This window comes from Salvelinus namaycush, chromosome 3 (genome assembly GCF_016432855.1).
Source record: "Salvelinus namaycush isolate Seneca chromosome 3, SaNama_1.0, whole genome shotgun sequence".
NCBI classification, from domain to species: Eukaryota; Metazoa; Chordata; class Actinopteri; order Salmoniformes; family Salmonidae; genus Salvelinus; species Salvelinus namaycush.
The window spans coordinates 7,355,741-7,369,186 of NC_052309.1; the positions used below are offsets into that span (position 1 = coordinate 7,355,741).

At 44.1% G+C, this 13,446-nt stretch overlaps 1 protein-coding gene across 1 annotated transcript in view; it reads left to right on the forward strand.

Moving 5' to 3' along the window:
- Positions 1-253: 253 nt before the first annotated feature.
- LOC120044891 (endoplasmic reticulum metallopeptidase 1-like) overlaps positions 254-13,446 on the forward strand; it is a 59,504-nt gene continuing 46,311 nt past the window's right edge. The window contains exons 1-2 of the mRNA XM_038989614.1: positions 254-584; positions 2,197-2,501. Of these exons, the coding sequence (XP_038845542.1) occupies positions 310-584; positions 2,197-2,501 (580 nt within the window). The 5' untranslated portion in view covers positions 254-309. The remainder of the gene's footprint in view (positions 585-2,196; positions 2,502-13,446) is intronic.

Below are 13,446 nucleotides of genomic sequence, written 5' to 3' on the forward strand. Positions count from 1 at the left end.
GTCCTACTTATATCAGTACACTCATAACAACCCAATCATTAGGAACTTATATTCGAACAAATAAGTCATAAAATGTTTTGTTAACCAAATTCGACACTCATTGAGCTCCATACAAAACTCGTTAGGCGAGCGAAAAAACGCCACCTGCTGGAGATGACAGATTTTGGCCCCAGTTATCTCTCTCGCTTCGCCTTTTCCCCTCTGCTTGTAGTGAGAGAAGTTTGTCCCTCTTCGTGATCTGTCCGGTGTTCCAGAAGCGACGGTTGCTGGTGTATTGGACGTTCATATATATGTGTACTAGTGGCAAAGATGGAGAGGGACACCACAATTAGGAGAATAAAATCCTTATACGGGACGCAAAACAATGTATCGGAAAATAAGAATGACTCTCAGGATCAACGTGGAATCAACGGCTGCAGTGAAGTAAAAAAGAAGCCTGAAGTGAGCTTGTACCTGCTACACGAAGGCGTCGGAGTGGCACTGGTGACTGTATTTATTCTGGTGCTGTGGGGAGTTGTTCATTTATCATTACAGCAGCTAGTCATTGGAAAATCTACTGGCGAGTTCAATGCTATCAGGGCAAGGTAAATCTTGATACTGTTGTCAATTGAATTGTAGATAGCTATATTCTCAACAAGTTGCATATATAGAATCTCTGATATTAGCCGAACGTTAACGTTACTTATTCCATTGCGATCACTTCCAGTTTGCAATACGGCGTTAACGACCCCGGTGTGTGAGATAAACAACTAGAGGAAAGGTTATCTCAGAGTTGGTTCCACCTAGCTACGCTACAAGCCACTGGTACTAGTTGTCATTCTAGGTAACCCATGTCAGGTGTCGCTAGGGTGTAGCTAACGGTCGGTTCATAATAGGAGGGAGTGGCGGTGGAAGTATAAAATAATCCTTCTCCATTGTTTCTTGACAGTTTGTGGCGCTGACATAGTCTGTCTGAACATGTCAATAGTGAAGAAATATCAGACACAAATAGACCAATTATGCTCTACATTTGAATAATTGTAGCATAACACCATTTTCTAAAGGAACTACTTATTTTATTTCCTACATTCCTGTAATAAATATATACAAGGCTGCTTTTCAGGTAATCAGAGAGCAGTTGGATGCTTATTTGATAAAATCCTGCTTTATGACACTACTAGGTAGAGAGATGTAGACACATAAGCCTGATGAATGTGTCAGATGGGACACATACAGTAGGTGATATAATCTGAGGGCAACCCTAAAGCTAACATACAGGAAAGGAAACCACCTGGAGTCATTAAGGACACTACAGTCTACCTAGACCTAGCCACACCCACACAGTCCATGTCGAGTTCTCTTTAGTGGAGGAAGGGAATTGAAGGGGTGGGGACAATATATATTAGCCTTATGAAAGTGTCAAATAATGTGACACCTACGTAATCTGAGGGCAAACCTGTCAGACATAGGCTACAGGTAAGGAATTCACCTGGAGTCATTTGGATTTTACAGTCTAGTTGACCTAGCCAAAGCCAAACAGTCCATGGGGAATTCTTCCTGTTTTTAGTGGCATAAGGGAAGTGGTAGTCTGGTTCCAGATCTGTTTGTGCTGTATTGCCAACTCCTGTGGTGACTAAACTGTTTGGCTCCTTGACAATGACCATATGTGTTGGCATGACAGCTGAAACAGATTTGGGACCAGGGAAGGGGTGGGGGTGAGGGTCTACATAGGCTACCTCAATGTAAACTACCACATAGGCCCTGTGGAGTGTCAAATGACCTACAGCCTTATTGGTGTGGATCTTATTGTAGCTGCCAGAATTTTTGCAAACCGAAAAAGCAGAAAGGAAACAGGAAAGGCTTTGTCTCTAAAAAAACGACTAAACAGGCTCTACAGTAGGCTATTTACAGTACTGATATGACTAGGCCAACAGTACGGGATGACAGAAGACATATCCCACTTCAAAACATTGCCATGATGCCTCACAATGTTTTAACTCTTCTAATATTATTATGCACAACAAAACGTAACATACGTCAGGTCAAAAGGGATGATAATATTAGGCCTAGCCTACATTTGGAAGTTATTATTAAAATTACTTTATCAAAATGATTGAAATGAAACTTGATAGAAACTGCAGATGTAGTAGGCCTTTACTGAACATGTGTCACCTGATTTGCTGACTCACACCCTGCATGCCTTTCCCTTTCTACCAGGAAGCACCTGGAGCGTATCACCAGCGTCGGTCCCCGTCCCACGGGCAGCCCGGAGAATGAGGTCTTAACGGTTAACTTCCTGCTAGAGCAGATTGAGCACATCAAGGCCGACAGCGCCTCAGGACCCCACTCTGTCACTGTGGACGTCCAGCGACCCACAGGCTCCTTCAGCATTGACTTCCTGGGAGGGTTCACCTCCTACTACGACCGGGTCAGCAACATCGCTGTCCGCCTGGAGCCCAAGGCTGGGGCTCAGCACCTCATGCTGGCCAACTGCCACTTTGACTCTGTGGCCAACAGTCCAGGTACAATACAACACAACCAATTAGTCTTTATTATATCTTAGGGTTTATTATTCACCACTCCTGGGACACCATACACACCATACACACCATACACACACACACGATAACACAACCATGGTTTTCACACACAACAGGCCGAATACAATCACTATCTCTAGCTATGACCAGGCCTGGGTCTGCTTCCCTTACATTTCATTTAGTGCATACAATCTTGTCTGTGTGACTAGTGTTGTTAGTTACAGTTACATTACTGAAGAGAATAGCTAAAAGACATGTTATGTAAGGCACAAATGGTTGAGTGTATGACTGATTGACAGAGATGTTTGTTATTTAGGTCAAGACAGTCAGCAACAGTAGTAGTGGTGGTGTACTGTAGTTTAACCACAGTTGGGTGGGGAGGTCCTATTAGTTCATACAGTAACGTGAACGCAAAATCATCATATTAAAAAACAGAAACATCTTCTCTACATATGTATAACCCCTAAGGCGTCCCAGCCTAAACAGCTCAGTAGAGTTGGCGCACATATTATGACAACCTTTTGGACTTCGGTGAGATTTTATTTCCGGCTGTTTGGCCACTCAACGTTTTTTCTGGAGGCAAGCTGAATTTCAGAGCTGAAGTCTACGCCCCTTAGACGGTGATTGGTCAACAGTAGGGATTCTTGAATAAAGTATTTTCTGTCATTCAACGAGGTGACGACTCATTTTCATGCACCTTTTTTCATTGAGAAATACTGCACCGAACATCTTAGTTAGATATAAAAATTGTGCGACTAAGATCTCTTCTGGCAAAAATGTCAAAGTTAATGACAAATTGCTTGAGTTATCTTAGATTCATTCTGACTATTTTGAAGAAGTGTATAGAGGCTAGAGGTCGACCGACTAATCGGAATGGCCGATTAATTAGGGCCGATTTCAAGTTTTCATAACAATCGGAAATCGGTATTTTTGGACACCGATTTGGCTGATTTTACACCTTTATTTAACTAGGCAAGTCAGTTATGAACACATTCTTATTTTCAATGACGGCTTAGGAAAGGTGGGTTAACTGCCTTGTTCAGGGGCAGAACGACATATTTTTACCTTGTCGGCTCGGGAATTCGTTTATGCAACCTTCCGGTTACTAGTCCAACGATCTAACCACCTGCCTTACATTGCACTCCACGTGGAGCCTGCGTGGCAGGCTGACTACCTGTTACGCGAGGGCAGCAAGAAGCCAAGGTAAATTGCTAGCTAGCATAAAACCTGCATATTTAGTTAATATTGCCTGCTAACATGAATTTCTTATAACTAGGGAAATTGTGTCACTTCTCTTCCGTTCCGTGAAAGCAGTCAGGGTATATGCAGCAGTTTGGGGCCGCCTGGCTCGTTGCGAACTGTGTGAAGTCCATTTCTTCCTAACAAAGACCGTAATTAATTTGCCAGAATTGTACATAATTATGACATAACATTGAAGGTTGTACAATGTAACAGCAATATTTAGACTTAGGGATGCCACCCGTTAGATAAAATACGGAACGGTTCCGTATTTCACTGAAAGAATAAACGTTTTGTTTTCGAAATGATAGTTTCCGGATTCGACCATATTAATGACCAAAGGCTCGTATTTCTGTGTGTTATTATGTTATAATTAAGTCTATGATTTGGTATTTGATAGAGCAGTCTGACTGAGCGATGGTAGGCAGCAGCAGTCTCGTACACATTCATTCAAACAGCACTTTCCTGCGTTTTGCCAGCATTCTGCTGTTTATGACTTCAAGCCTATCAACTCCCGAGATTAGGCTGGTGTAACCGATGTGAAATGGCTAGCTAGTTAGCGGGGTGCGCGCTAATAGCATTTCAATCGGTGACGTCACTCGCTCTGAGACTTGGAGTAGTTGTTCCCCTTGCGGCGGCTTTTGTGGTGCGAAGGGTAACGATGCTTCGAGGGTGGCTGTTGTCGATGTGTTCCTGGTTCGAGCCCAGGTAGGGGCGAGGAGAGGGCCGGAAGCTATACTGTTACACTGGCAATACTAAAGTGCCTATAAGAACATCCAATAGTCAAAGGTATATGAAATACAAATGGTATAGAGAGAAATAGTCCTATAATTCCTATAATAACTACAACCTAAAACTTCTTACCTGGGAATATTGAAGACTCATGTTAAAAGGAACCACCATCATGTTCTGAGCAAGGAACTTAAACGTTAGCTTTTTTACATGGCACATATTGCACTTTTACTTTCTTCTCCAACACTTTGTTTTTGCATTATTTAAACCAAATTGAACATGCTTCATTATTTATTTGAGGCTAAATTGATTTTATTGATGTATTATATTAAGTTAAAATAAGTGTTCATTCAGTATTGTTGTAATTGTCATTATTACAAATATATTGAAAAATCGTCCGATTAATCGGCATCGGCTTTTTTGGCCCTCTAATAATCGGTATCGGTATCAGCGTTGAAAAATCATAATCGGTCGACCTCTAATAGAGGCTGCGGTGTCTCAAATTGGACAAACGATACCATTGCCGCTTTCTTTTCTCGTTTTTCAAGTGACGGTCTTTTAAGGGATTACGGCTATGCGCCAGCCGAATTGAAGCATGCTGACGCCTTTACTCTCCATTAAATGTAATTACACCATCATTATATCCCTGAAAACCGAGAGGACAAAACAGGCTACAACTTACAGTCCAACATGGTGCAAACCAAGAATAGTTTCAGACTGAATCTCAGATTAAGCCTACATACAGTTCTCCAACTATAATTCATTCCCCATAACCCCTGAAGATAAATTAATGTTCTCTAAAGTCTGAACATGAAGTTCTGTACCTTAAACCAGGAGATTGATACCAGAAGAGGTGGTTAAATACATTGGATGGGGAGCAAGAAAATAAACACAACCCAGGCATTGGCATGTTTCCTTCCTCCCTGGCTTCCACATACTCTCAGAAAGAGGAAGCTGGATTCAGGAATTCAAAACATGCACATTGTGGGGGAAAAAAAACAGAAGAAAGAATTAGCACATGCATTGTCCCATGTGATGCTTGTTCTCTGTGCAAGCAAGGCCCAATGGGGAAGTGTGTGTGAACAGGGAGGAAGCAACGGTCACCTGTTGGCTTTGTTTAACACACAGACACACACACACATGAGCCCGTGCACTCACATAGACATACGCTGTCGATATAACACACTACACATACTACACGCGCACACACACACACACACACATTTCTGAGGGTAACAAGACTACTGTGTTTTGACAACATTAGTTGTGGCACGGCACTCGAGTCTATCTGGTTCAGACTGAACAGGCCACCATGTCTCTGGCTCTTCCCCTGACCGGCCTGCCCGCTACGCAGGGCTGGATCATACGATTCTCTTTCTGCCTCTCCCTCTTACTCTCTCTCTTATTCTGTCTTTTTACTCTCCCTTTCGCTCCCTCCCTTCTTACTCAATGTGTCGATGTGAGTCATTTGAAGATATACTGTAGCAGCCTATATATCACATACCATTGAGTATAAATATTCCCATACTAAGTATAGCCTAGGCTCCAAGTCAATAGCGTTCCTAGGCCTACAATAAATATCATCCTCCCCAGTCCCTGATTAGCTGCTGTAGTTGTTGGGTGTTTCAGTAAAAAACATTGGCCTGGTTAGTACTCATTGTTGGCCTTGAGGGCATGTGTTGTTTCTACCTTCATAAGAAAGAGAACCTGCTCGACAGGAAATCTCTAGGCAGGTCTTGACTTCTTGTTTTGGGTTTTCCTCCTTCAATGTTTTTCTTTCCCATATAAACTCAGCAAAAAAGAAACGTCTTCTCACTGTCAACTGCGTTTATTTTCAGCAAACTTAGCGTGTAAATATTTGTATGAACATAACAAGATTCAACAACTGAGACATAAACTGAACAAGTTCCACAGACATGTGACTAACAGAAATGGAATAATGTGTCCCTAGACAAAGGGGGGGTCAAAATCAAAAGTAACAGTCAGTATCTGGTGTGGCCACCAGCTGCATTAAGTACTGCAGCGCATCTCCTCCTCATGGACATGGCAGAACACTGACATTCCTGTCTTGCAGGAAATCACACACAGAACGAGCAGTATAGTTGGTGGCATTGTCATGCTGGAGGGTTATGTCAGGATGAGCCTGCAGGAAGGGTACCACATGAGGGAGGAGGATGTCTTCCCTGTAACGCACAGCGTTGAGATTGCCTGCAATGACAACAAGCTCAGTCCGATGATGCTGTGACACACCGCTCCAGACCATGACGGACCCTCCACCTCCAAATCGATCCCGCTCCAGAGTACAGGTCTCGGTGAAACGCTCTTTCCTTCGACGATAAACGCAAATCCGACCATCACCCCTGGTGAGACAAGACCGCGACTCGTCAGTGAAGAGCACTTTTTGCCAGTCCTGTCTGGTCCAGCGACGGTGGGTTTGTGCCCATAGGCGATGTTGTTGCCGGTGATGTCTGGTGAGGACCTGCCTTACAACAGGCCTACAAGCCCTCAGTCCAGCCTCTCTCAGCCTATTGTGGACAGTCTGAGCACTGATGGAGGGATTGTGCGTTCCTGGTGTAATTCGGGCAGTTGTTGATGCCATCCTGTACCTGTCCCGCAGGTGTGATGTTCAGATGTACCGATGCTGTGCAGGTGTTGTTACACGTGGTCTGCCACTGCGAGGACGATCAGCTGTCCATCCCGTCTCCCTGTAGCGCTGTCTTAGGCGTCTCACAGTACGGACATTGCAATTTATTGCCCTGGCCACATCTGCAGTCCTCATGCCTCCTTGCCACATGCCTGAGGCACGTTCAAGCAGATGAGCAGGGACCCTGGGCATCTTTCTTTTGGTGTTTTTCAGAGTCCGTAGAAATGCCTCTTTAGTGTCCTAAGTTTTCATAACTGTGACCTTAATTGCCTACCATCTGTAAGCTGTTAGTGTCTTAACGACCGTTCCACAGGTGCATGTTCATGAATTCTTTATGGTTCATTGAACAAGCATGGGAAACAGTGTTTAAACTCTTTACAATGCAGATCTGTGAAGTTATTTGGATTTTTATGAATTCTCTTTGAAAGACAGGGTCCTGAAAAAGGGACGTTTCTTTTTTTGCTGAGTTTAGAATACCGGACAGTCAACAACAATAGAATACCGGACAGTCAACAACAATAGAATACCGGACAGTCAACAACAATAGAATACCGGACAGTCAACAACAATAGAATACCGGACAGTCAACAACAATAGAATACCGGACAGTCAACAACAATAGAATACCATTACAGTCAACAACAATATCGCACTGCAGGATGAGACAGTGGCTAACACAACAGCCACAGTTAACCGTGGAGAGATTTCCTACTGATAGTGGTGGAATGGGGTTGGCCAAGTGGGGCAGAAAGTGGAATTCCATCCTCCTTTTGATGTGTCTAGTGAAATTTCACCCTCCTTTTGTGTTTTTTAAAGTTATTAGACGGGGATAGCTTTAGAGTAGAACAGTAGAAGGAGACAGAGAGAGAGTTAGTGGCTAGACCGGCACTGCTGCACCTTGCACCCTGCCGGGTAATATGTGCTCCTGAGTCAACAGCCTGGCATGAGAGGGGCATTTTACCCTCAGTGCAGCAGTATAGGGACACGGGGCTGAAGGAGGCAGTAGATTGTCTGATGAACAGTTTTAAAAGCCTAAGTAGACTTAAAGTGGTTAGGGTACTGTTGATCTCAATGTGTAGCTTGTCTGATGGTTAGGGTACTGTTGATCTCAATGTGTTGCTTGTCTGATGGTTAGGGTACTGTTGCTATCATTGTGTTGCTTGTCTGATGGTTAGGGTACTGTTGATATCAATGTGTAGCTTGTCTGATGGTTAGGGTACTGTTGATCTCAATGTGTTGCTTGTCTGATGGTTAGGGTACTGTTGATCTCAATGTATTGCTTGTCTGATGGTTAGGGTACTGTTGAGCTCAATGTGTAGCTTGTCTGATGGTTAGGGTACTGTTGCTATCATTGTGTTGCTTGTCTGATGGTTAGGGTACTGTTGCTATCATTGTCAATCAATCAATCAAGTTTATTTTATATAGCCCTTCGTACATCAGCTAATATCTCGAAGTGCTGTACAGAAACCCAGCCTAAAACCCCAAACAGCAAGCAATGCAGGTGTAGAAGCACGGTGGCTAGGAAAAACTCCCTAGAAAGGCCAAAACCTAGGAAGAAACCTAGAGAGGAACCAGGCTATGAGGGGTGGCCAGTCCTCTTCTGGCTGTGCCGGGTGGAGATTATAACAGAACATGGCCAAGATGTTCAAAATGTTCATAAATGACAAGCATGGTCAAATAATAATCAGGAATAAATGTCAGTTGGCTTTTCATAGCCGATAATTAAGAGTTGAAAACAGCAGGTCTGGGACAGGTAGGGGTTCCATAACCGCAGGCAGAACAGTTGAAACTGGGACAGCAGCAAGGCCAGGTGGACTGGGGACAGCAAGGAGTCATCATGCCCAGTAGTCCTGACGTATGGTCCTAGGGCTCAGTTCCTCCGAGAGAGAGAGAGAAAGAAAGAGAGAAGGAGAGAATTAGAGAGAGCCAAGATGTTCAAAATGTTCATAAATGACAAGCATGGTCAAATAATAATCAGGAATAAATGTCAGTTGGCTTTTCATAGCCGATCATTAAGAGTTGAAAACAGCAGGTCTGGGATAGGTAGGGGTTCCATAACTGCAGGCAGAACAGTTGAAACTGGAACAGCAGCAAGGCCAGGTGGACTGGGGACAGCAAGGAGTCATCATGCCCAGTAGTCCTGACGTATGGTCCTAGGGCTCAGGTCCTCCGAGAGAGAGAAAGAAAGAGAGAAGGAGAGAATTAGAGAGAGCATACTTAAATTCACACAGGACACTGGATAAGACAGGAGAAGTACTCCAGATATAACCAACTGACCCTAGCCCCCCGACACATAAACTACTGCAGCATAAATACTGGAGGCTGAGACAGGAGGGGTCAGGAGACACTGTGGCCCCATCCGATGATACCCCCGGACAGGGCCAAACAGGCAGAATATAACCCCACCCACTTTGCCAAAGCACAGCCCCCGCACCACTAGAGGGATATCTTCAGCCACCAACTTACAATCCTGAGACAAGGCCGAGTATAGCCCACAAAGATCTCCACCACAGCACAAAACAAGGGGGGGCGCCAACCCAGACAGGAAGATCACGTCAGTAACTCAACCCACTCAAGTGACGCACCCCTCCTAGGGACGGCATGAAAGAGCACCAGTAAGCCAGTGACTCAGCCCCTGTAATAGGGTTAGAGGTAGAGAATCCCAGTGGAGGGGAACCGGCCAGGCAGAGACAGCAAGGGCGGTTCGTTGCTCCAGAGCCTTTCCGTTCACCTTCACACTCCTGGGCCAGACTACACTCAATCATATGACCTACTGAAGAGATAAGTCTTCAGTAAAGACTTAAAGGTTGAGACCGAGTCTGCGTCTCTCACATGGGTAGGCAGACCATTCCATAAAAATGGAGATCTATAGGAGAAAGCCCTGCCTCCAGCTGTTTGCTTAGAAATTCTAGGGACAATTAGGAGGCCTGCGTCTTGTGACCGTAGCGTACGTGTAGGTATGTACGGCAGGACCAACTCGGAAAGATAGGTAGGAGCAAGCCCATGTAACGCTTTATAGGTTAACAGTAAAACCTTGAAATCAGCCCTTGCCTTAACAGGAAGCCAGTGTAGGGAAGCTAGCACTGGAGTAATATGATCAAATTTCTTGGTTCTAGTCAGGATTCTAGCAGCCGTATTTAGCACTAACTGAAGTTTTTTTAGTGCTTTAGCCGGAAAGTAGAGCATTGCAGTAGTCTAGCCTAGAAGTAACGAATGCATGGATTAATTTTTCTGCATCATTTTTGGACAGAAAATTTCTGATTTTTGCAATGTTACGTAGATGGAAAAAAGCTGTCCTTGAAACAGTCTTGATATGTTCGTCAAAAGAGAGATCAGGGTCCAGAGTAACGCCGAGGTCCTTCACAGTTTTATTTGAGACGAATTTACAACCATCAAGATTAATTGTCAGATTTAACAGAAGATCTCTTTGTTTCTTGGGACCTAGAACAAGCATCTCTGTTTTGTCCGAGTTTAAAAGTAGAACGTTTTCAGCCATCCACTTCCTTATGTCTGAAACACAGGCTTCTAGCGAGGGCAATTTTGGGGCTTCACCATGTTTCATTGAAATGTACAGCTGTGTGTCATCCGCATAGCAGTGAAAGTTAACATTATGTTTTCGAATAACATCCCCAAGAGGTAAAATATATAGTGAAAACAATAGTGGTCCTAAAACGGAACCTTGAGGAACACCGAAATGTACAGTTGATTTGTCAGAGGACAAACCATTCACAGAGACAAACTGATATCTTTCCGACAGATAAGATCTAAACCAGGCCAGAACTTGTCCGTGTAGACCAATTTGGGTTTCCAGTCTCTCCAAAAGAATGTGGTGATCGATGGTGTCAAAGGCAGCACTAAGGTCTAGTAGCACGAGGACAGATGCAGAGCCTCGGTCTGACGCCATTAAAAGGTCATTTACCACCTTCACAAGTGCAGTCTCAGTGCTATGATGGGGTCTAAAACCAGACTGAAGCATTTCGTATACATTGTTTGTCTTCGGGAAGGCAGTGAGTTGCTGCGCAACAGCTTTTTCTAAAATTTTTGAGAGGAATGGAAGATTCGATATAGGCCGATAGTTTTTTATATTTTCCGGGTCAAGGTTTGGCTTTTTCAAGAGAGGCTTTATTACTGCCACTTTTAGTGAGTTTGGTACACATCCGGTGGATAGAGAGCCGTTTATTATGTTCAACATAGGAGGGCCAAGCACAGGAAGCAGCTCTTTCAGTAGTTTAGTAGGAATAGGATCCAGTATGCAGCTTGAAGGTTTAGAGGCCATGATTATTTTCATCATTGTGTCAAGAGATATAGTACTAAAACACTTAAGTGTCTCTCCCGATCCCAGGTCCTGGCAGAGCTGTGCAGATCCAGGACAGCTAAGCCCTGGAGGAATACGCAGATTTAAAGAGGAGTCCGTAATTTGCTTTCTAATGATCATGATCTTTTCCTCAAAGAAGTTCATGAATTTATTACTGCTGAAGTGAAAGCCATCCTCTCTTGGGGAATGCTGCTTTTTAGTTAGCTTTGCAACAGTGTCAAAAATAAATTTTGGATTGTTCTTATTTTCCTCAATTAAGTTGGAAAAGTAGGATGATCGAGCAGCAGTGAGGGCTCTTCGATACTGCACGGTACTGTCTTTCCAAGCTAGTCGGAAGACTTCCAGTTTGGTGTAGCGCCATTTCCGTTCCAATTTTCTGGAAGCTTGCTTCAGAGCTCGGGTATTTTCTGTATACCAGGGAGCTAGTTTCTTATGACAAATGTTTTTCGTTTTTAGCGGTGCAACTGCATCTAGGGTATTGCGCAAGGTTAAATTGAGTTCCTCAGTTAGGTGGTTAACTGATTTTTGTCCTCTGACGTCCTTGGGTAGGCAGAAGGAGTCTGGAAGGGCATCAAGGAATTTTTGTGTTGTCTGAGAATTTATAGCACGACTTTTGATGCTCCTTGGTTGGAGTCTGAGCAGATTATTTGTTGCGATTTCAAACGTAATAAAATGGTGGCCCGATAGTCCAGGATTAAGAGGAAAAACATTAAGATCTACAACATTTATTCCATGGGACAAAACTAGGTCCAGAGTATGACTGTGGCAGTGAGTAGGTCCAGAGACATGTTGGACAAAACCCACTGAGTCGATGATGGCTCCGAAAGCCTTTTGGAGTGGGTCTGTGGACTTTTCCATATGAATATTAAAATCACCAAAAATTAGAATATTATCTGCTATGACTACAAGGTCCGATAGGAATTCAGGGAACTCAGAGAGGAACGCTGTATATGGCCCAGGAGGCCTGTAAACAGTAGCTATAAAAAGTGATTGAGTAGGCTGCATAGATTTCATGACTAGAAGCTCAAAAGACGAAAACGTCATTTTCTTTTTTGTAAATTGAAATTTGCTATCGTAAATGTTAGCAACACCTCCGCCTTTGCGGGATGCACGGGGGATATGGTCACTAGTGTAACCAGGAGGTGAGGCCTCATTTAACACAGCAAACTCATCAGGCTTAAGCAATGTTTCAGTCAGGCCAATCACATCAAGATTGTGATCAGTGATTAGTTCATTGACTATAACTGCCTTTGAAGTGAGGGATCTAACATTAAGTAACCCTATTTTGAGATGTGAGGTATCACGATCTCTTTCAATAATGGCAGGAATGGAGGAGGTCTTTATCCTAATGAGATTGCTAAGGCGAACACCGCCATGTTTAGTTTTGCCCAACCTAGGTCGAGGCACAGACACAGTCTCAATGGGGATGGCTGAGCTGACTACACTGACTATGCTAGTGGCAGACTCCACTAAGCTGGCAGGTTGGCTAACAGCCTGCTGCCTGGCCTGCACCCTATTTCATTGTGGAGTTAGAGCCCTGTCTATGTTGGTAGATAAGATGAGAGCACCCCTCCAGCTAGGATGGAGTCCGTCACTCCTCAGCAGGTCAGGCTTGGTCCTGTTTGTGGGTGAGTCCCAGAAAGAGGGCCAATTATCTACAAATTCTATCTTCTGGGAGGGGCAGAAAACAGTTTTCAACCAGCGATTGAGTTGTGAGACTCTGCTGTAGAGCTCGTCACTCCCCCTAACTGGGAGGGGGCCAGAGACAATTACTCGATGCCGACACATCTTTCTAGCTGATTTACACGCTGAAGCTATGTTGCGCTTGGTGACCTCTGACTGTTTCATCCTAACATCGTTGGTGCCGACGTGGATAACAATATCTCTATACTCTCTACACTCGCCAGTTTTAGCTTTAGCCAGCACCATCTTCAGATTAGCCTTAACGTCGGTAGCCCTGCCCCCTGGTAAACAGTGTATGATCGCTGGGTGATTCG